Below are 23,179 nucleotides of genomic sequence, written 5' to 3'. Positions count from 1 at the left end.
AGCTGGGGTGAACCCTAAGGGGCACAGGGACAGGTTCCTTGGAAGGAGAAAATCAGCCCTAAGTTCAGTCCAAAATGCCCCTGAGATAAGGCATAGCCCTGGACACTGACAGATACTTGTCATCATTACAAGCATCTCTCACCCAGGATAATGTCAAGTAAAAGAAACCATCTGTGCTCCCTTTGCCAGGAAAAGAAACCTAGAAGGGGCGGTGGAGGGGCACTTGAAAGATTAAAATTAGCCAGCTGTGCATGGGCAGGACAAAGGGGAAGTTGTGTCCTTGACTGATATTCTCCAAGTCTTCACATATGATATGACCAGGAAATAAACAAATGCCCACTGTGTGCCCACCACCTGCAAGATATTCTTGGAGTTGCTCCTCTCCAGTCTCCTCACACTCCTGAAAGATCAACTGCTGTTAGCTAGAGAAGCCTGAAGGCCTGTGGTCCACTTTGTACTGCTGTCCATTTCCAGTCTATGGCTGAGGAACTAGAGGAAGAATAAGCTGGAGATCAAGCAGAACATCTGAAACCACCTGTCCTTGTCTACCCCAGTCCATCTCCCCCCAACACACACACAGAGAGAGAGAAAGAGACAGAGACAGAGAAAGAGAGAGAGAGAGAGAGAGATCCTGGAACAATCCTGAGCATTAGATAATGAATTCTTCCCTCGTGTGGGTCTCCATCTTTCAAGGGACATGCATGAAAATCCAAGCTGAGGGATGGCTTTGCATCCTCCAAACTCCTCACCTGGGAGACAGAGAAGCTGCCAATCTTTATGCTGCTGCTGACCTTTGCACAAGAGCCTGAATCACAAGGACAGCAAGCAGACCAGAGAAGTATGGACACAATACCCACTCACTCTAACAGTGATAGGACATGCCTTGGGGGTTGCCTACCTATGGTTAAAATGTCGGAGCCCAGAATACACAAGAGAATGTGTGTTCACCAAATCTGGTCCTTGAATTTTATCTCAGTTTGTAAGATATCCATCGTGGCCTTGGCAGGTTACTTGTAATTGCTGATATTCTGTGTCCTCCACTGCAAAGTGGGGGCATTAATGAACACTCTCCGGAAAGCTTTTGTGCTGATGAAATGGAAATGGGAGAGGAAGGAGGAGTAGAAGTTTGCATTTAAGCAGTCAGTACAGTGCCTGGTAAGCATTTGGTAAGTGTTAGGTGTAATTTGTTACTAACATCCTTGAAGACTCATCTTAGTCAATTGTGCTGGGATTTCTAGGCCTCAAAGGTTTCTTCTTGTTGCAACAGTGCCCTCTTGTGGCCACATAGTTAATTGCAATGAGACTGAAGTAAGAGATCCTGCACTTTCAGATTCCTCTTAATTCCTCACTATACAAAATCTCAAAACACAAACTTTTCAAAAGTTTAAAAAACACACTTTTAAAGGTGTACTTCTTTTTCTAGGCTTTATATAAAATAGGAGGTTCCTTTGGTCTGAGGCTTAGGAAAGTGTGTGTTTCTACATAAAGCCAGAATTAAGATAAACTATATGTAAAAACACTTTGTATGTGTCATGTACTTTTTGGGAGTGCTCAATTATTTTTTTCAGGTCCATTAGACAAAGACAACAAATTCTCCCCACAAAGCAGAATGACTACTAAATAACACACAGCTCTTGCTTTCATGAGGAGTATGGTGAAATGTGTGTGACCAAATACATTTTGATCTCCTCTTCTTGAGTATTCTGAGGTCATATATTTGTTACAATGATGTGCTGTGGACCATTTGGAGACATCTTTGTGTGGGCTGGCTAGTGGCCCCAATGACATTTTGATTCCTACAGCTTTAGCTAGAAACACTGCTATCGATGTGATTAAGTTAAGGATCGAGAACAGAAACATTTAACCCGACTTACCTTAGCGCATCTCACATGTGCCCTTACAAGAGAGACGCAGAGGACAGCTGGACTCACAGGGAAAGGACAGATCTATGGAAACAACCGTGTGGAGACAGACGCCAAGTATGGAGCAATGCAGCCACAGGTCTACAAACACCATGAGAGGCTGGAGAAGTGCAGCGTGGGGTTCTCTGTGGGCCTGGAAAGGAGCAAGACTCTGCCAGATTTCTGATCTCTTGATTCTAGTTTGGAAAAGAATAAGTTTCTGCTGCCTGAGACACCAGATTTTCAGTAATTTCTTAGAGCAGTAACACGAACCTAACCTTCACCGCCACGGTGGGTTGAATGGTGCTCCGAATGGACCTTCGTTCTGTGTTCTAGGTGGTGCCAAAACTTTGTCTTTTTGGTTTGTTTGTTTGTTTGTTTGTTTGTTTGTTTGTTTGTTTGTTTTTTCAAGACAGGGTTTCTCTGTATTGCTTTGGAGCCTGTCCTGGAACTAGCTCTGTAGACCAGGCTGGCCTCAAACTCACAGAGATCCGCCTGCCTCTGTCTCTCAAGTGCTGGGATTAACGATGTGTGCCAACAACGCCAGGCAAAGCTTTGTCTTTTAATAGGAAAGTGCTGATTCTGGAAGATATAGCCAGTGGCTCATCTGGTGATGAACAGGGAAGTCTGTCTCCCTGTCCAATGGGCAGTTATACAGCATTGTTAGAACACTGTCAAAATCTTTTCAAATAGCTATTTGTGTTAATGATAAGTTCTCCAAGTTTACATGGGAAGCTCACCATCTGCTGTTCATTTTCCTGTAAATGAGACACTGGAGACCTGGAGATGAATTGAGTGGACTCCCTAATTAGCTGCTAGTAAACCCTTTCTTTGCCTGGGCTGACTTGCGAAGCCAGCCAGATGACCCTCATGCCTATACCAGCCATGGCAAACACCCCATAGACACCTTAAGATGACTTTGCAGAAGACTGTAGTTGATTTCCCTGGTTCCTGAAGGTACAGCCCCAGCTGTAGTTGTTGAAACCATCTGTACCAGGCTTTTTGCAATCACAAGCCTGAAACCACTTTACCTCCTCAAAAGAGGAGTACTTCTGCTGGTAGGAAGGCTACACTTGGTGTGAATCAAAAGTCCTAATGACTGGGAGTGGTGCTAGAGGCAAGGCTGTGATTAGCCAAACAAATGTCTGAATGGTTCAAGCAACCCTTCTTGTGCTGCATACATACACAGACTGCTTTAGGGCCAATGGGATGGACTCTCCTGGGCCACCTCCTCTGGTGATATGACATCAGGCCAAGTAAAGAGTACCCAGAAGTGAGCTTTCCTTGCCTGACTTCAGTGGTATAGGTGCACAGGAAACAAAGGAATCAGAAGTGAACATACAGCAGTAAGGAAGCGATTTGGCAACACGGACAGCTGGATAAGCTCCAACCTCCTGCAGTGGCATGCACCCTCCTGCAGGTGCTTGATCCTGTGAGTATCCCCAGAGCCTGATTTTGCAGGTGCCACCCTGACAGCTGAAGATCTACAAGTGCATGGGAGTCCCTCCCCCTGCTGGGCATTGCCTAAATGCCTTAATGCCACTTCCTTTCCTAGTGTGTGCTCCTGAGCTTCCCAAGGCCTTCTGAGTGTAAATGTGTTTGCAATTGTTTGACAGCTGCAGGAAAAGGCAGGGGCTGCTTTCTGATAGCTGTCCCCCAGGCTCCAGGTTAGCCCTGCTTGTAACCAGGCCCTGCTTTATGAGTCATAAGCCCTTGCTTTTCATGGCCAAGTGCAACTGCTCATCACCTGATATTTGAAGAAGCCAGAAGGAGGAAGCCTTGGCACAGCTACTTGCTAGCTGAAGTGGCTGCTTGTGGAATCTCCAGAGCCTGCCCCTGACAACTTCCACAGGTCTGAACCTACCCAGTGGTGCCTGTGATGCACAAGGCCTCAGGATGCCAGCTAACCCCACCAGGACATCCCATCTGCATGTCAGCTGGACTCCAGCCTCACAGTAGGAAGGACTGATTGCCTGGTCAATCGGGCCTACCCCCAGTGGCAATGCCTGAACCACCCCCCAATGTGAACAGTTTGACAGTGGACAGTATATGCATTACAGCTAGGATGGAAAGGTGTTCTGGCAGTCTGGCGCTAAGCAATACTGCAAAGTCACACCTCACAACAAACTCCCCAAAAGAGAATTTATTGAGAGGAAAAAAACCAGGAGGTGGCTGTCTCTGGAGAAATAGCAGAGAACTGAACAGGACACAGGGCTTATACAGAGCTTCTTAAGAGAGGGGTGGAACTTTTCAGGGTAGAACTTTCCAGAGTGGAGACTGATGGGATTTCATGTCCAGAGATGGGGCTATTTACACTGTGTGTGTGGGGGGGGGGGCTGGGTCCAGTGGTTCTGTGGGTGGAACCTGGCAGTAGAAGGCCCTGGGGTAGGACCCAGTCACTTATGTGGCTTAAGATACGTATAGCCAGGGCAGGGAAAAGGGAAGTAGAAGCAGAAGCAACAATACAGCAGAGACAGGAAGACTGTAGAGAGTGAGGGAGGAGGGCCTGCTATCTGTGTTCTCTAGGAGAGTCACAGAGCCCTCCCCAGCTCCAAGCTGAAGATTCGAGATAGCAGATCAAGAGCTATAATGCTGGCTGCCAAGGCTCAGGGTCCCAATACCTACTGCTTGAGGCCTGCTTGGGAACTCTAACACTTAACACTCAAGAGTCCCAACCCTGACACCCAAGATGAGCAGAGGACTATAACAATACTAGAGTGCCACTTGCCATTGCTTGCGCCTGACTACTGCTGCAACTCATTGCTGAGGCCAGAGACAAACACTGTAAGTGCTTCTTGCCGACCATGGTTTCTATTCAGGTAGAGCACAAGAGCTCTACCTGAGTGGTGCCGAGTGGCCAACACCAATGTGCTTCAAAGTGTAGGGGTGGCCTTAAATTTATAAAGCCGTGTCTGTGTGGCCCTTAATCAGAGGCTGGCCTGGAAAGAAACTTCTGCCATAAGAAGAACAGAGCACATGGTGGGGCAGGACACTGAAGGTCTTAAGTCTGTTTTCTCTTGCTATAGGAGGATACCGAAGATGGACCGTGTAGGAAAACTATTTCTTTTGGCTATTGACTCTAGATGCTGAAGTCCAGGGTCAGACAGCACACCTGATGAAGGTCCCTTGCTAACTCACAGGATCAAATATGGGAGAAACGCACACACAGAAAGAAAAGTGACGCAAACAGCTGTGCTAACTAATCTACTCAAATTAGTAAGCTACATTATCCAGTTAGCAATGCTCTGACTGTGATTCGAACACCTCCCAAGAGACCTGCCTCTTATCACTTGCTAGCTGAGGAATTAGCATTTCAGTTTGTGGGGTTTAGGCAACTGATGGATGTTTGTAGCTTTGGGGAATGTACTCAGCTTCTTTAAAGAGAGCACAATACCTACTGCTCCTCTTCCCTCCCCTTCCCTCCTCTGCCCTCCTCTCCTCTGCCCTGCCCTCCCCTCCCCTCTTCTGCCATAATAGGACTTTTTCATCGGGACTGCCAGCCCACAAACAATGGCATGGAAATTTCTACACTAATTATAAAAGTTCAGCCCTCCTTAGTTAGGCTTGTTCCTAACTAGCTCTTATAACTCAAACTAACCTATATTTTTTTTAATCTGCTTTTTCATGGGGCTTATCTCCACTCTATCCACCTTGTTTCCTCCTTGTCTGTTTAGTAACTCCTTTTTTCCAGAGTCCTCTCTGTTCCTCTTCTCTTTTCCTCTTTGTATTTCTCTCTGCCAGACAGGATCAATTTTGATTTGGGGTAAATCACCATTTCTAATCGACCTCCTACAGAGGTCTGGGTATCTCTTTCAGGTCAAGGCCTTTTCTGGGTCAAAGACAACCCCCATCCAGGGATATTTTGCCAAGCCAAGCCTGATCCATTACAGGAGCAAGAACCGTCTTTATTCCAAGGGACCTTTGTAGAGGAGATGCCCTACCCAAATGCTAACCATCCTTCCTGCCTGATCCCAGGCTATTGTGGGAGACAAGTCACCCTAGTCTTCTTTTTTAAAATAAATTTTATTTAATTTAGAAACAATCTTATTTTACATATTAGTCCCAGATCCCTCTCACTCCCATCCTCCCATGCCCCCCACCAACCCCCATCCCCCACCTACTCCCCAGGGAGGGTGAGGCCTTCCATAAGGAGTCTTCAAAGTCTGTCAAGTCATTTGGGGCAGGGCCTAGGTCCTCTCCTGTGTATCTAGGCTAAGAGAGTATCCCTCCATGGAGAATGTGTTCCCAAAGTCCATTAGAGCACTAGGGATAAATACTGGTTCCACTGCCAGAGACCCTATAGACTGCCCAGGCCTCCTAGCTGATACCCACTTTCAGGGAGCCAAATAATCTGGTTAAAAAGTGGGGTACAGAACTGAATAGAGAAGTCACAACAGAGGAATCCAAAAAGGCTGAAAGACACTTAAGAAAGTGCTCAACATCCTTAGCCATCAGGAAAATGCAAATCAAAACTCTGAGATACCATCTTATACCCATCAGAATGGCTAAAATCAAAAATACCAAAGACAGATTATGCTGGAGAAGATGTAGAGAAAGGGGAACACTCCTCCACTGCTGGTGGGAGTGCAAACTTGTACAGCTATTTTGGAAATCAGTATGGTGGTTCCTCAGGAAAATGGGAATCAGTCTACCTCAAGATCCAGCAATTCTACTCAGGCATATAGCCAAAGGATGCCCATTAATACAATAAGGACATCTGTTCAGCTATGTTCATAGCAGCATTACTTGTAATAGCCAGAACCTGGAAGCAACCTAGATGTCCCTCAGCTGAAGAATGGATGGAGAAAATGTGACTCTAGAATTTGGAATCAAATTTATAGGCAAATGGCCCATACATACTTTATTAAGGGTCAGACTGGTAAACCCTGTAAAGGAGAACAGGCTTGTGCTGGGCATGAGGCAGCTGGCCTCTTGAGCTCTTACTCCCACTTTGTGACAAACGTGAGGTTGGGGGCATTTAGGGTGGGAGAGCAGATATCTGACTTCACTGCCATCCTGATTGAAGTGACCACATGGAATGGCCCTACCAAGGAGACAATAGGTTTTTTCAGATTAGGATGAATTTCCATGTGATAATTCCTGTCCTGTCCTGAAAATAAGATTTGTAAAAGATGGGATTTAAAATAACGTTAGTTTAATGAGGTATGAAAGCTGTACCTCCATGCATTCATGTAAAGGGATGTATCTTGCTGGCAGCCAGATTTTGTAATGTAAGGGTAAGCCCCTTGGTAGTGATTTTAGAGACACTAAATTATTTACACTATTTTGCCTTCTACAAATTATGGTTGTGCTCTATTCTTCATTCTTGAAATAAGAATTTAGGACTACAGCTGGACACTAGAAACTTAGATACTCCTATCTTACAATGCAGCAAGACAGTGACCTAAGCAGTCTGGCAAAGGGTCTCTCTACCTCAAACTAACAAAGACCAATTTAGGAATGTATGTCTAACCTCCTTGCTTTTACTACCATTTGGTAAACTAAGTCATACAGAAAAATGTTGTGTTTTATAATAGTATGTTATAAAAGGTTCAGGAAAGACCCCAGTCTCTTTATGGACTGTTTACACGAGTTAAAAGACTTGTGCTGATATGAAAAGAATTTCAATTCAAAAGTTATTATTTTTTAATGGTAAAGTTAACAGGAATAAAACTATAAAATACTAACCTTATAAGACATACAAGTTAGCTGACAGTCACCTCATAAAGAATTCTTTGATATGTTCAGACTTAGCTTATATTTGTGTTCTCAAAGTTAAGCCCAAAACAAGTAACTAGAAACAAACAATATTTGTCTACTTTAGATAAACCTAACAGATAATGATCCTCAAAAGCTTCCTAGATTGAGAATATGACATTTAAAATGTTTAATGTAAAAGCTTTTCATGGGCATCACCCCTCTCTCCTCCAAAGAAGATGGATGGGAGCAGAAGAGCCTCTACCTGGCATTTGCTTTAATGTAACAAATCCAGTCAGAGAGATGAAAAAAACTACCTTTCACCTCAGCTGCTGCCAAGACCCTATCCAGACTGTGGACAAGATGGCACTGGGGAACTGATTGCCCCACTTTGCCCCAGCAGGTTCTGTAAGGAAGTCTGTCAGATCCTCTGGGACTGGAAGCTGAAGACTGACACTGCCCTGGGACCTCTGTGCCCAGTGACCATGGAGGAACCTGGGTTAGGTATGTAGGTTAGCGGAAGCTGCTCCACTTCTGCTCACTCACTCGGGTGAAATGTATCCTTCTCAGATATGATGGTGTTTGATAACTAGGCTAGTGATAGCTTTGCCAGTTAAACAGTCAGCTCTCCCCCCCCCCCGCACCCAGCTATAACCACTTTAGTAATTCATTATTTAATTTTCTTACTTCCCCCCCCCAAAAAAAAACAAAAAAAAATCATGGCAAGTTTTACACACACACACAGAGATGGAGAGAGAGAGAGAGAGAGAGAGAGAGAGAGAGAGAGAGAGAGAGAGAGAGAGAATGAATTGTACAATTAGACCTCGATCTCTTAGTCTACTTATTTCATCTTTCCTTAGCATTGCATGTCAGGCTGTCAGCATCAACTCAATGCCTCCAGCATCCGCCCCCCCCCCAGTCATGTTCCTCTAGTCATTTGCTTCCTCCCACCTCTAATAAAATCTTTAGTGATTCAAAAAAAAAAAAAATACAGACAGGTTTTCCTTGTTCACAGGCTTCATAGTAAAGGATAAACAGGCTTCAAATGCAACTTTCCATTAAAACAGAAAATTATTTAAGATGTGTAAATGCAGGTTGTAAAGGTATAAGTAGAGAATTTGAGGTTTATAAAGATGGTTTTGGACTTCTCTTTCTATGCTGTTGTTACACTGTAATTTCAGAAGTTCAGAGTTTTAGCATTGATAAATGGAGTTCTGATAAACTGACAGATCACTGATTACTTACTATTCAGTCACAAGATAAGATTTTAAATTTCCTCTAGTTGTCTTCTAAGTATACACTTAAAGGTATGCTTCATTGAGCTACACCCAGGCTCTCTAGACGTAAGAAAACTGTTCATGCTTTTTAATCCAAAGTCATAGCCTTTGCTATGACACCAAGGTTTAAATCTGTTCCAGCTGTTTTACAGATACCTGCATGTTCCTGGGGAAAGAGCTCTCCTACTGTATCAATGAATCTGGCCTGGTAGAAAGTAATATCAAGTCACTCCACAAATTGTCTGAAGAACTTGGTCAAAACCAAGTCACATCTCCATTCCATTCTCTCTGGCAGTCTTCACTCTTCCCATGGCTAGCCCCACTCATAGAGTTGGTGATAATAATCTATTTTTTCTTCTCCTAGAAGCTTGCACTCTCTGCTTCCTCCAGAAACAAATTCCCGAGATCTCCAGGACGGCAGTTAGAATGCTTCTTCACCCACACCTCCTACTGAGCACAAGCCCACCAACATCACCCCATCTCCACATCATCCCATGCCAACAGGAAGTAGCCAGATTTGAATTGATGCCCATATACCAAAAAGGCCTGGACATTCAGCTGGAACCTCCAGCTCACTTGACCCAGGAAGTCTCCCCCAACCCAGTTCCTCTCTCTCCAAAGCCCACCTTCTCAGAGAATCTCCAACAAAAGGAAGGCACCAAGTTCTGCATTCTTGACACCCATGGCAGCTTCTTCCTTGAAGTTGCCTTCAGCCCAAGTCCCCACCCAAAGTGTTATAATTGGCCACAAACCCAGCCTATGGAGGACACCTCATCACTCCTCACCTACAGGGTATTTAAACTCCCTAATCTAGTTCTGGCACCTGATTTCTTCTGCCCCTTCTCCTGCCTCGGTACCTGGGTCTAAAGGACTCACCCAGGAATTGATTTGCTCAAAATAAACCTGTTCTTTTACTTTTTACTTTTTCAGTTTGGTTTGTCCTGGCTTTCTGTATCAGCCTGCTATTAAGGTACAAAAATCCTATTACCTATCACTTTCCCAACTTTGTTCCAAAAGTAATATATAATATACAACAACTCACAAAGCAAGTCAACTCTTTATCCTCTTGGATTTTCATGCTAGAGAAAAAGAAGCAGGAACTGTAGCAAAGACTATGCTAGTTACTGGCTGGCTTACTCCACGGCTTACTCCACCCTCTTCTTATACCTCCCAGGACCTCCTGCCCAGCAGTGGCACCACCACCTGTTGACTGAGCCCTCCCACATCAATCATTGATCAAGAAAATGCCCTACATACTTGCCTCCAGGAAATCTCACTGAAGGAGTTTTTTCTCAATTAAGGTTCCGTCTTCCAAGAGGCAACTCTAGCTTGTGTCAAGTTGACAAAAAACAAACCAGCCCATTACCCAAAGGCCTTCTAGTCAACATATCATGGAGATATCCACACATTAATGTTTATTGCAGTACTCTTCAAAATAGCAATGTTATACAACCAACAGCAGTGTCCAATAATAATGAAATGTGTAAAGAAAACATCTTATGCATACACAATGGCTTTTTCAATCATAAAGAATGAAGTTATGTCATTTGCAGGAAAGCAGATGCAAATAAAAACAGTTAAGCCAATTCATTAAGAAAAAAAATACAGTTTGTTTTTTCTTGCAGTTAGCTTCAACACTTTATGATTTATCATACAATCCTTAGTGTCTCAGAACTCTGTATTGACCATACGAAAAGAGGTGTTTTAAGTTGCCAATGAGGAAGACTCTCAGAAGCCTAAAGTCGTGTTTTCTTCTTCTACACAGTGTAGAAAGAATGTGCTGAATCTTGATTCCTGCATCAACACATTCCTGCTTTAAGCACATGTTTCTTAGTGCTTATAAAGGCTTTATTCACTAAGTGAAAAAACAAACAAACACTAGAACATTTGGAAAGCAAGAAGGTCAGAAGAAGCCTGTGTGTTTGCTTCTTGAACCCCTTGAGAGAACTTGGCATGTGATAAATTAACACAATAATCACTATATGAAATCACTATACTTTTGAGTGCCTGTCTGAATAAATGCATCCATTTGTGTATGATTACATATATGTGTGTGCATGCAATTGTGTGATCTATGTCTTCAAGTGTGAATTTATGCATTTGTATCTCTTCTGTACATGTTCAATATTTTGTGTGTGCTTGTGTGTATGTACATGTTTATTCTTTCATGATAGTGTACATCTGTGCATGCGAATGCCATGCATTTGCCTACATTCATGATCATGTCTGTGTGTGTATGTGTCAGTGAGTGTCTATATGTCTGTGTGTGTCCATGTGTTAGTGTGCACATACATAGCCCTATTTACATGCATACAAGGGAGTATCAGAGTGTGACTGTGCATAAGCATATGTAATTATGTGTTTGTGAAAGTGTATAATTGTGTACTTGCGCATTTTTGCATGTGTGTATATGTGTGCATCTTTTGCATGTCTTTCTGTATATTCATGTATTTATCTGTGAATTCATATATGTATTTATATTTTGTTTTGGTTTTCTGAAACAGGGTTTCTCTGTAGCTTTGGAGTGTATTTATGTTTTAGTGTACATATATGTGCATCTTTGTGTTCATTCACATGTGTGTGGCTGTTTTTTTCTGTGCAAATGTACATAATGCATAGTTATATTTATGTATGTGTGTACATCTATGACTTGCTTGTATGCACATGTATGCATGTGTGTGCACACATATGTGGTTTTATTTCAGTCTATATACATTTTCAGCCCTTGTACAATTGTATATATGCATTTATGCAAGCATGTGTATCCACATGTAAATGAGTATGAGTGTATGTATATACATATGTTCAAGTGTTTTGTGCATGTTTATGTATATACCTGTTTATGTGTGTGTATGAATTGATGTGGTATGTACTTGAGATTTATGTTTATATTGTGTATGTCTGTACATTTGAATGTATGTACATGTGAAAGTATGGCATGTGTCTGTGCTATTTTGCCTATGAGCTGTTGGTAAAGCACCAGTTTTTATGATCATGTGCACTTGTGTGGTTATGTAAATGTGTTTGTATGTCTATTGTGTGCATGTATGGTAGTTTGGGTGTGTATATACAAACACATACACACACAAACTACTACAACAGTTGTACATAATACACACACATACACATGCCCACAGACACACAAGTGAGTATATATATTTATATATAACTCTGCTAAACTACTTACACATGTAAAGGCAGATACTCATAAACAAACATACACATAAGGATATGTATGCACGCATAAATACACATGCATGCATAGATATGTTAACACAAGCACATCAAAATACAGGTGTATATGAAGATATATGAAGACATGTGCACACAGCCACATGCATACTCACACAAAAGCACACACAGTTATACACTAACACAGATACAAAATCCCAAATGTATTGTAATAGAGTCAGTGGTCCCTTTAGCCTTGCTTGAACAGGATTCTCCTCCATCAGAAAATCATTCCTCTGGTGGGTTGACATCTGAACACTAGTTGTCACCTGCTGTATACTCGCACAGCCTTCAACATTTGTGTGTAGTCACATACATAGCCTCATGGACATATACATACAAACATATGTAGTCATTAATGAACAAATTTGCATGCATTCATAAGGATGCACACACAAATATGGGCATGTACATAAGTACAACTGTATGCACATATATAAGTGTAAACAAATGCATGAACATAGATATAAATATGTACATGTATGTATGCAAATGCATTCAAAATATGCAAACATAAATACATGATCACATGTTTACAAAACAACAATGCACAAATAAGCATAGACTTATATGCACACACATGAACAAAAAAATTTGTTTCTCTGTACTCTCCTGCTGCACATACAGATGCACACATAATCACACAATCTTCTCAAAAACATTTGTATGCCCAAATGCACCAAGCACATATCTCCATATAATCATGAAAACTGAACATTTACATTCATGGACATAGAGACACATGATCATATAAGCACACAAATAATCAATAGACAACAAATTTTATGGAAATATACATGAATATAACTGAATATATGTGAACATACCAAAGACATACACATGCATACAGACACAAACACATATCACATCTGCATAAATAAGCACATGCCAAAATACATTTAACAGCATGAATTCACATGCATTGCACACATGAACTTGTATGTGTAAACAGATTCCCACAACTGCATACATATGTATGCAGGTATATCTATACACAAAGATATACATATGAACATATAAAAAGAAATGAATACATTATGCACAAATAACCACATATGCACAGACATGCAAATTATCATATAAGATATACATCCATGCATTCTAAAACATACATTCACATGCATGCAAACATATAAGACAACCAAACAAATGTGCACAAAGAGGCAGAAATAAACAGAAAGAAATATAAGCACACATAGACACATGTACAAAAGACTCACTCATAGCTGTGTGCATATATGTTCAGATACACAACACAAAGGTGCACACTATTTATACACAGGAATATGTGTACCCATGTATTCATAAATAGACAAACACACAGCACACATGTATACACACACTCATGGCTTCTCATGTCTGCACAGTATAACAGGGACACAATTAGGTATATACACACATGAATTTATACATACACAAGCATACCAATGCATTTACATGACTGAACATATACAACAGAATTATCTATTTCTACAGATATGCACATGTAAACATCCATTCTCACACAGCCACAAAAGATAGATACATCCAGTCACTGATGTGCACACATATAAGCAAAGACACAATCATATATTATCATATGTGCATTTATACACAAAAATATAAGTACATACAATTAATTGTGACTATATACAAAATATCAACTGAACATGAATGAAATCACACAGACATTTGTGAGTTCTTACATACACATGTACATACCACATATCACACAGGTGTATATGACTATATATCTGTGTGTGTGTGTGTGTGTATTCTCAGGAACATACACAAATACATACAAATGTTCACAAGCACACACATAGATTATTCACGAGTATGCAGAAAAAGCTAGGCATTAGCCTAGATCGTCATTTCACATTCCAGAGTGTTGAACAGCCCTACAAAATTCCCGCTCGGTGCCATGCTTTTGAAAAAGAATGGATAGAATGTTTGCATGGAATTGGTACTACCCGGGCTAAAAAAGAGTGCAAGATAGAGTATGACGATTTCAAGGAATGTTATCTTCAATTCAAAATGACGAAGCGCCTGAATGAAATCAAACGACAGCGGGATAAGCTGATCAAAGAGGAGAAATACACCCCTCCACCTCACTTTGTGGGCGAGGGGGAGCCCAGGCCTTGAACAGAGCAGCTGGAGGCTGCTTTTCATGCTGTTTTCCCCTGGGAAGACAGTTTCACAAAAGCGTCTTCATCAAGTATATAAAATAAAGAATTTAAAGAATTAAAAAAAAAAAGAAATGTATGTTTCATTGCACATCAAAAAAAATGACTTATACTGACAAATTTTTACTGTACCAAAATGCTATATCCACATTGCAAATAACAGCTTCTTTGTATTTATATATAAAAAAAACTACTGGATTACTAACATGATTTATTCTTCCCTGCCAGGAGACACCTCATATGAAATGTTTTTCACTGAGCACCACCTGTTTTATAACTATAAATTTATTAATGATTATAAATGCTTTGCATAAGAGGGGGACTTCTTTGAGACACTTTTTAAATCAAGCATTTTCAAAGCCTGGGGTTATTTTTAATTATTTGAGAATTTCTTCTTTGAGAACTTCATAAAATGTATTTGAATCATACTCACTTCCCTACCCTGACTCCCCCCAGATCCACCAACCCTATCCCATACCCACCCAACTTTGTGTCCTGAGTTTTATAAACCAATCTATTCCAATTTGTGCTGTCCATATGCTCTTGCATATGTAGTCATTCACTTGAATGTAATATGACATGTGGCTAACCCCTTAAAGAGAACCAATTCTCCTTTTACCTACCATTTATCAATTGTCAGTAGCTCCCTCAGCTAGGCATGGGACTTCATGCCCACCTCCCCTCTCTAGGCTGTGACTTTGTTTCTCAGGCTTGAGCTTGCATGCTGTCACAACACTGAGTTCATACATGCAACTGTCCTGATGTGTCCAGAAAACACTAGTAGTCTTTCCTTGTAGTCTTCCAGTAGCTCTGGCTCTTACAATCTTTCTCCCTCTTTTTCTGCAATGATCTTCAGACTTGTTAGAAGGAGGTGTGATATAAATGTCTCATTTAAAGCTAAGCATTCTACACGCTCTTATTCCCTGGACCTTAACTGGGAGATAATTTAGTGTTTTGTGCTTCTTTAATTCCAGACCAAAAAGCTTAATAAACCTGCATTATTTCATGCTTTGAAACATTGCATCCTTTGTGCCTTTGAAAAAAGAGACTGTCCTGCACCTGGCAATATGGCTTTTTTCTTTCTTTCATGAGAAGACTTTAGTTTCATCCAACTTCAAAACAAACTGGTTAATAAGCACACTCTTATTAGTGCCCATAGATGCTATGCTAACTGTAGAGGAAGCTTCTCGTTTGCATCTTTAACACGAGAAGGCTATTAGATGCCCAACGATGTGTTTTTCTTCCCTCTGTGAGCTCATTTAGTTTGTGGATCATTATTCATGCACAATCAAGTCAAACTGTTTTGCAAAACACACTCTTCAGTGCTCATAATTGCTGTATTTACTGTGAAAGATGAGCCTTGGGAAAAAAGCAAGACTGTCCAAGATATAAGAATGTGTTTTCTACTTCCATTCCCTGAGACTACTTACTACATAACTTTTTTTGTCAAGCACTCCCACAAACTCTTTGGTAATAACACATTCCTTACCGCTGGCTAAACTTGGATTTGGAATGTGAGAAGCCTCTTGCTTTTGATCTTAAAGGGAGGAATGCAGGGTATCTGACACTGTGTGTTCTCTTCCATTGCCGAAATTGATTGGTGTACAGTGCATATTTCATTCAGTGTCAATGTGAGCTCTTTAGTGTTCACAAATGCTGTGTTTACTCTGTCAAAGCACCTTGTTGCTGTGTGTGAGCAGGAAGACAGTCAGATGCCTGACAATGCATGTTCTACCTCCCTTCACGACAGTGCCCAGCATACAGTCCTGCTTTCATCTAGCAACAACACTGTTTTAAAAGTGCACATTCCTTAGTGTACATAATTCTGTATTCCCTATCTCAAAAGAACCTTATTGGAGCCTTGTAAAGCAAAATGAAAGAAAGAAAAAGATCTGCTTCTATTCAATGAGGAAAGTGTGAGGTCTTTTTTCCTCAGAACCAACAAAAACTGTTTTATGAAGACATGAATATCACATTAGATACATGAAAAACATCTTGTTTGTGCCTTTGAGGAAGAAATGTGTCAGGTACCTGATAACGAGATGTCTTCTTTGTTTCCATGGGAGCACACAGTTGGTGGGAACTGTCATAAAGAGGTATCCCTCCCTGCTCATAAGCACAGCACATGAAAAGCAACTTGTCTTTGCCTCTGTAAGAGATGGCTGCTCTCACAGCACTCACTCTATGAAGGAAGCTAACTGGTGCCTTTGAATCAGTGAGGCTTCTTGTGGTAAGAGAGTATGACTATTCTTTCTTCCTTCCCATGATCTAACTCAATGTGTAGTGCATATTTGATGGAGCATCATGTACTATTTCCTAGGCCTACAATACTTCTTGCTCATGGCTTATTTAGTGTGAAAAGCATCTTGTATCTGTCTGCAAAGTAAAGAAGAGTGCAGGCTGGAGAGATTGTTCAGGAGTTAAGAGTGTTTGCTGCTCTACCAAGAGGTCCAGAGATCAGATCCCAGCATCCATGTTGGATTGTTCACAATGTCTTGTAACTCCAGCTCCAAGGCATCTGACACTTTCTTCTGTTTCTTCTGGATTCTGTGGATATTCATGTACACACACATACACACACACACACACACACACACACACACAATTTTTTCATCTAATGTAAATTTAGTGTGTGGTACATTATTCATCCAACATCAAAGCAAAACTGTTCATAAGGACACATTCTATATTCTATATATATGCTCATAAGCATTCTGTTTATTAGACGAAAGCACTCTGGATGTGACTTTTTAAAAATGAATGCCAGATACCTGGTAGTATTCTCTTCCATTCTGATAGTACACTTAGCATGTCCACCTCTTTCATCCAGCAGCAACAAAAACTGATTCATAAGCACACATTTCCTAGTGCTCAAAAGCACTACATTGCTTTTTGAAAAGCTTTAGGGGGCCTTGGAAAACAGAATTTTATCTCCCCTGGTGAGCACAGCACGCTCTTGAAGCTCCAGGCTCACACATTTCCCAGAGAAGCACAACTTGTCTTGCAGACTCCAGCACTGCCCATCGCCCAGGGGAAATGTCCCAGCCCCAATCATTCCAGTCAGAGCCACACTCTGGGGAGACTCTGGCTCTACAAATTGCCCCAAAGATTACATGGTTCCCAGGAGGCTCCAGCCCCTTTGGGTGGCCTGGTGAGCACAGCCTGGTGAGGAGGCTCCAGTCTTGCCTGTCACTCTGGTAGAAATTATGTGATCAAGAGATGCCAGCCACACTCATTGCCCAAGGGAAGACTTCAGCCAGTCCTTTCAACATAGTTAACACTTTCCCAGGAAGCTTCAGCCACACCCACTGCCCAGGGCAGGGCTATGACTCTGGGAAGATTCAGCCATACACGTTGTCCTGATGAGCATCAATGCCCAGCTCCTCCATTGTCCCAGCGAGGAATGAATGCCTAAGAGTTTCCAATCCCAGTCATTACTCTAGCAAGCATAGAATGTCCAGTCACTCAAGTCCTTCACAATGCCCCAATGAGATCAAGAAATCCATACAGCTTAGTTTTTATTCCATCACTCCAGAAAATGCAGTGTACCCAGTAAATTTCAGTCACTGTCTATTACTCCAGTAAGGTCAGCACATCTATGAGACCCAGTGTTCAAAGGAGACCCAGGCCTGCCAGTCACCTGATGATACCAGCATATTCATGAGGGGTAAGCTCCAGCCATTGTGCTTGTGTGACCAGCATGCTCAAGAGAATATAGCTTTACCTTTCACTTGGGTGAGGTCAAAATCTCCACTGAATCTCCAGCCACATCCTTCAGGTGATAACAATCAGGTACCTCAGGAAGAGTGTAAACACTCATTCTGGAACAGTAAGGTTGAGTTAGGTTATAGTAACCCAACATTATACTAAGTGGGAAACACTCAAAGCATTTTCACTATAATCAGGCACATGACAAAGATATTCTCTTAACTCTGGTCTTGTTCAGTACAGAGCCAGAAATCTTAGCCAAAGCATAAAGATGCAAGAAGCGAATTACAAGGTGTAAACAGGAAAGGAAGAAGCAAGGTATCTTTATTTGCCAATGACACAATTCTATCATAATAGACCTTAAAGGCTCTACCAGAAAGCTTTTAGAGCTGAGAGATACATTCATCAAACTGGCAGCATACAAATTCTGGAGCATCCTTATATACCAGTGCAGTCATGCTGTGAAAGAAATCAGAGAAACAATTGCCTCAAAATAAATAAATAAACAAAACCTTTATAACAAACCTGGACAATCTCTATAACAAGAAGTTTAAAATGTTCAAAAGAGAAATTGAAGATGACACTAAAAAAGGAAAGACATACCAAGTTCATGGATTAGAGGAATTTATACTCTTGGATGGTGGTGTCTCATGCCTTTAATCCCAGAATTCAGGTGGCAGAGGCAAGCAGATCTCTGGAAGTTTGAGGCCAGCCTGGTCTACAGAGAGAGTTCTAAAACAGCAAGGGATACACAGAGAACTAACTCCTGTCTCAAAAAGAAAGAAAAGAAAAGAGAAAGAGGAGAGAGACTTTATACTGTAAAAACGGCTGTCTTACCAAACACAATAAACAGATTCAACACAATCCCCTTCAAAATAACGGTATCATTTTTTACCAACTTAAAGGAAACTTAAAGGAAGCACAAAAGACTTCGGATAGCCAAAACAATCCTGAGCAAAAGTAATAATATTGGAGTTATCACAATCTCAGATTTGAAGTTATACTGTAGAGGTATAGGCGTCATGGTATGGGCGCAAAAGTCGACACTTAAACCAATGAAAAAAATGAAGCACCCCTATCCCAACACACACACACACACACACACACACACACACACACACACACACACACACACACATGCAGTCATAGACACTGATTTTTTTATAACAATGCAGAAAATACTCATTGGATAAGACAATATTACCCAGTGTAATTGAAAACTCTGGAAAGAAGCCATGTGGCAGAGACTGAGGGGTCATTATGATGTCAATAACTATGGAGAGATGGGATGTGGGATGCTGTAGTCTCAGGACCAAGTTACATTTCGTCTTGAGTGATATTTAGACTACCAAACAGCTGTTACTTGCCTGTCTCCATGTCAGACCCAACACTGTACACCTAGTAGACAAAGCTGAATTTAACATCCTGACAAACAGATAAAACCTTTACAATATATTAACTCAACAAAACTCTATTCTCCAACAATGAGAAGGCTAAGAATGCAGTCAGATAGCATCTGGGGCTTACAGTTGAGATTCTTCTGTCTGCTATAACCTCCCACTTAATGTTCTCACCAATGTATTGTTAAAACACCTTGATTTACAACTATTCTTTGTTCTGTTACTGTGAAAACTACTTTCATGTTAAAACGTGTTTGGGGAGAGCTATTTCTATCCTGGCACTCAAATTTGATCCCAAAATAAACCAACTCTCTTATTCCCTTTCAGGTGAGAGTTGATTTTTGCATCAGCACCAGCTATATCACTCTTGGCAATATGTCCAAAAAACTATAGCCTTCTACAGAAAAACTTGCCAACCCATGCTTATTGCTATTCTGATCGCAGTAACAAGGAAATGGCTTCAGCCTCTCTGTCCTGCAATAGATGAACAGATTATGAACACTCTGGAATTTCATCTGGCCACGAAGGAAAATTTAATTATGTGACTTTCATTAATGGGTGGAATTTGAAAATATTGAACTAAGTGAGGTAAACCCAAGCTCAGAAAGATAAACACAGCATATTCCCCCATATGCAGAGTTCATCTTCTAAGCATTACATATGCATGAAAGAAGATACTAGGAAACTAGTATCCCACCCATGAGGGAGGGTGTATTTTCAGCATAAAATACTCAGAATTTAAAACTCAGAAAAATGCCACCTATGCTTAAAATGTCACTGAGAGATAGCTCAGTGATTAGGAGACAATCCTGCTCTTAAAGAGAACCTGAGTTCAGTTCAGTTCTTAGCACTCACATCTGGTGGCTCACAACAACCTGTTACTCCAAGAATGCAGGTATACACACACACACACACACACACACACACACACACACACACACACACACACACACGACAAAATGAAAACCCTCAAAGGCACGATTTATTGAATTAGAGTTTGGCCACTTTGAGCTATTTTAAATCTTTTATTTTGTTCTGTTCTAATCGCTCTTCTAATTTACTTGCAATTATATTTTCTTTTCTGATTGTTAATGGTGGTGAAATGTTGTGGTGTTCTGTTTTTGCACATTTCACATGTTCTGCTATTTCCACTTAGTTTTGATTTTATTTTGAAGCCTTATATCTTTTATTAGTTCCCATTATATAAATCTTCTCATCAAAACAATACATAAATTAAAAAAGAAAAAGTAGAAGCCATTCACAGATTAAAAATAACACCAATTTGGACTCCAAAACTTCTCAAATTTAGTATATTCAGTTAAGTATAGAGATATAACATTTTCCATGAAGGCAAATAAATTTATCCTAAACAAGAGGTATGGGACTAAAATAGTTGTTGCTAATTTACAGTGGGGAATTGGTGATTTATGATTTCCCCTTTGACTCAGTTTCCCCAACTGACAAGAAACAAAAAGAAAATGAAAAAGTACTGAAGGTGAAGAAGAGAAGATTTATTTGGTGTTTTGGTGACTGACTAGCTTCTTGACTTCTTTGTATATTTGGGACATCAGATGTGAGGTTGGTGAATACCTTTTACCATTCTGTGAGCTGCCATTTTGTCTTGTTGACTATCTGCTTTACAGAAGCTTTTCAATTTCAGGAGGTCCCATTTATTAATTGTTGATCTCAGTGTCTGTGCTACTGGAGTTATGTTCAGGAAGCAGCAGTCTCCTATACCAATTTGTTCAAAGGTACCTCCCACTTTCTCTTCTAAGATTCAGTGTGACTTGATTTATGTTGAAGTCTTTGATCTATTTGGACTTAAGTTTTGTGCATGGCGATAGACGTGGGTCTATCTTCAGTCTTCTACACACTAGTATCGAGTTATACGGCACAATTTTTTGAAGATGCTTTCTTTTTTCCATTGTATAGTTTTAGCTTCTTCATCAAAATTCAGGTGTTCATAGGTGTGTGGGTTGATATCAGGGTTTTCAATTCAATTTCACTGGTCTACCAATTTTATTCCACTATCAAGCTGTTTTCAGGATTATAGATCTATAGTAGAGCTTGAAGTCAGGGATGGTGATGCCTCTGGAAGTTTCTTTATTTTACAGGGTTGTTTTGTCTATCCTAGGTCTTTTGTTTTTTCATACAAAGTTGAGGATTGTTCTTTCGAGGTCTGTGAAGAATCGTGCTTGGATTTTGATGGGGATTGCATTGAATCTGTAGATGGCTTTTGGCAAGATTGTCATTTTTACTATGTTGATCCTACCTACTTAAGAGCATGGGAGAGCTTTCCATTTTCTGGTATCTTCTTTAATTTCTTTATTTAGAAACTCAAAGTTCTTATTATAGAGGTAATTAAAAAGTTGGGTATACAACTAAATAGAGAATTCTCAATAGAGGAATCTAAAATAGCTAAAAGACACTTAAGAAAGTACTCAACATCTTTAACCATCAGGGAAATAAAAATCAAAACAACTCTGAGATACCATCTTACTCCTGTCAGAATGGCTAAAATAAAAAACACCAATGACAGTTTATGCTGGAGAGGATATAGAGAAAGGGGAACACTCCTCTACTGCTGGTGGGAGTGCAAACTCATACAGCCATTCTGGAAATCAGTATAGAGGTTCCTCAGAAAAATGGTAATCAGTCTACCATAGGATCCAGCAATTCTACTCTTAGGCATATAGCCAAAAGATGCACATTCATACAACAAGGACATCTGTTCAACTATGTTCATAGCAGCATTATTTGTAATAGCCAGAACCTGGAAGCAACCTATATTCCCCTCAATTGGAGAAAATGTGGGAAAAAAACAATGGAATCTTAAAATTCACAGGCAAATGGATAGAACTAGAAGAAACCATCCTGAGTGAGGTAATCCAATCACTAAAAAACAAACATGGTATGTATTCACTCATATATGGATGTTAGACATAGAGCAAAGAATTACCAGCCTACACTCCACAGCACCAGAGAAGCTAGGAAACAAGGAGAACCCTGTGAGAGACATACCTGATCCCCTGGAGAATGGGAAAGGAACAAGATCTCCTAAGCAAATTGGAAACATTGTGGGAGGGGAGAGGAAGTTAGGAGAAGGAAGAGGAAGAGGGTAGAGCAGGATATGAGTGAGTAGGAAGATTGAGTTGGGGACAGAATAGAGAAGAACAAGAAAAGAGATACCATAATAAAGGAAGCCATTATAGTTTTATAGAGAAATCTGACACTAGGGATGACCCTCAACTAAAAATCTAAGCAATAGTGGAGAGGCTACCTTAAATGCCCTTCACCAATAATGAAATTGATGACTACCTTATATGCCATCCTAAAGCCCTCATCCAGCAGCTGATGGAAGCAGAAGGAGACACCCATAGCTAAACACTGGAATCCAGTGGCAAAGATGGAGGAATGATAAGCAAAGAGGTAAAGACAGGCTGGAGAAACCCACAGAAACAGTTAACCTGAACTAGGGGGAGCTCATAGACACCAGTCTGATAGCTGGGAAACCAGCATAGGACCAACCCAGACACCCTGAATAGTGGGTGTCAGTTAGGAGGCCTGAGCAATCTTTGGGGCTTCTGGTAGTGGATCAGTATTTATCTCTAGTATAGGAATGGACTTTGGGAGCCCATTCCACATAGAGGGATACTTTTTCAGCCTAGACACATGGGGGGAGGGCCTAGGCCCTGCTCCAAATGATATGACAGACTTTTAATATCCCCCAAGTAAGGCCTCACCCTCCCTGTGGAGCAGAAAGGGGATGGGATAGGGGGTTGGGTGGCAGGGGAGAGGGA

General features: G+C 40.9%; 1 protein-coding gene across 1 annotated transcript; it reads left to right on the top strand.

Annotated features, from left to right (window-relative positions):
* Positions 1-13,924: 13,924 nt before the first annotated feature.
* Positions 13,925-14,304, top strand: LOC127231389 (NADH dehydrogenase [ubiquinone] iron-sulfur protein 5-like). Its single transcript, XM_051196918.1, has one exon. The coding sequence runs from the start codon at positions 13,925-13,927 to the stop codon at positions 14,228-14,230; it is 306 nt and encodes a 101-aa protein (XP_051052875.1). The 3' UTR covers positions 14,231-14,304.
* The last annotated feature ends 8,875 nt before the right edge of the window (positions 14,305-23,179 follow it).

The sequence above is a fragment of the Phodopus roborovskii genome, unplaced genomic scaffold (genome assembly GCF_943737965.1).
Source record: "Phodopus roborovskii unplaced genomic scaffold, PHOROB, whole genome shotgun sequence".
Taxonomy (NCBI): domain Eukaryota; kingdom Metazoa; phylum Chordata; class Mammalia; order Rodentia; family Cricetidae; genus Phodopus; species Phodopus roborovskii.
The sequence above is the reverse complement of the archived record's forward strand: the minus strand, read 5'-3'. Positions and strand labels throughout refer to the sequence as shown.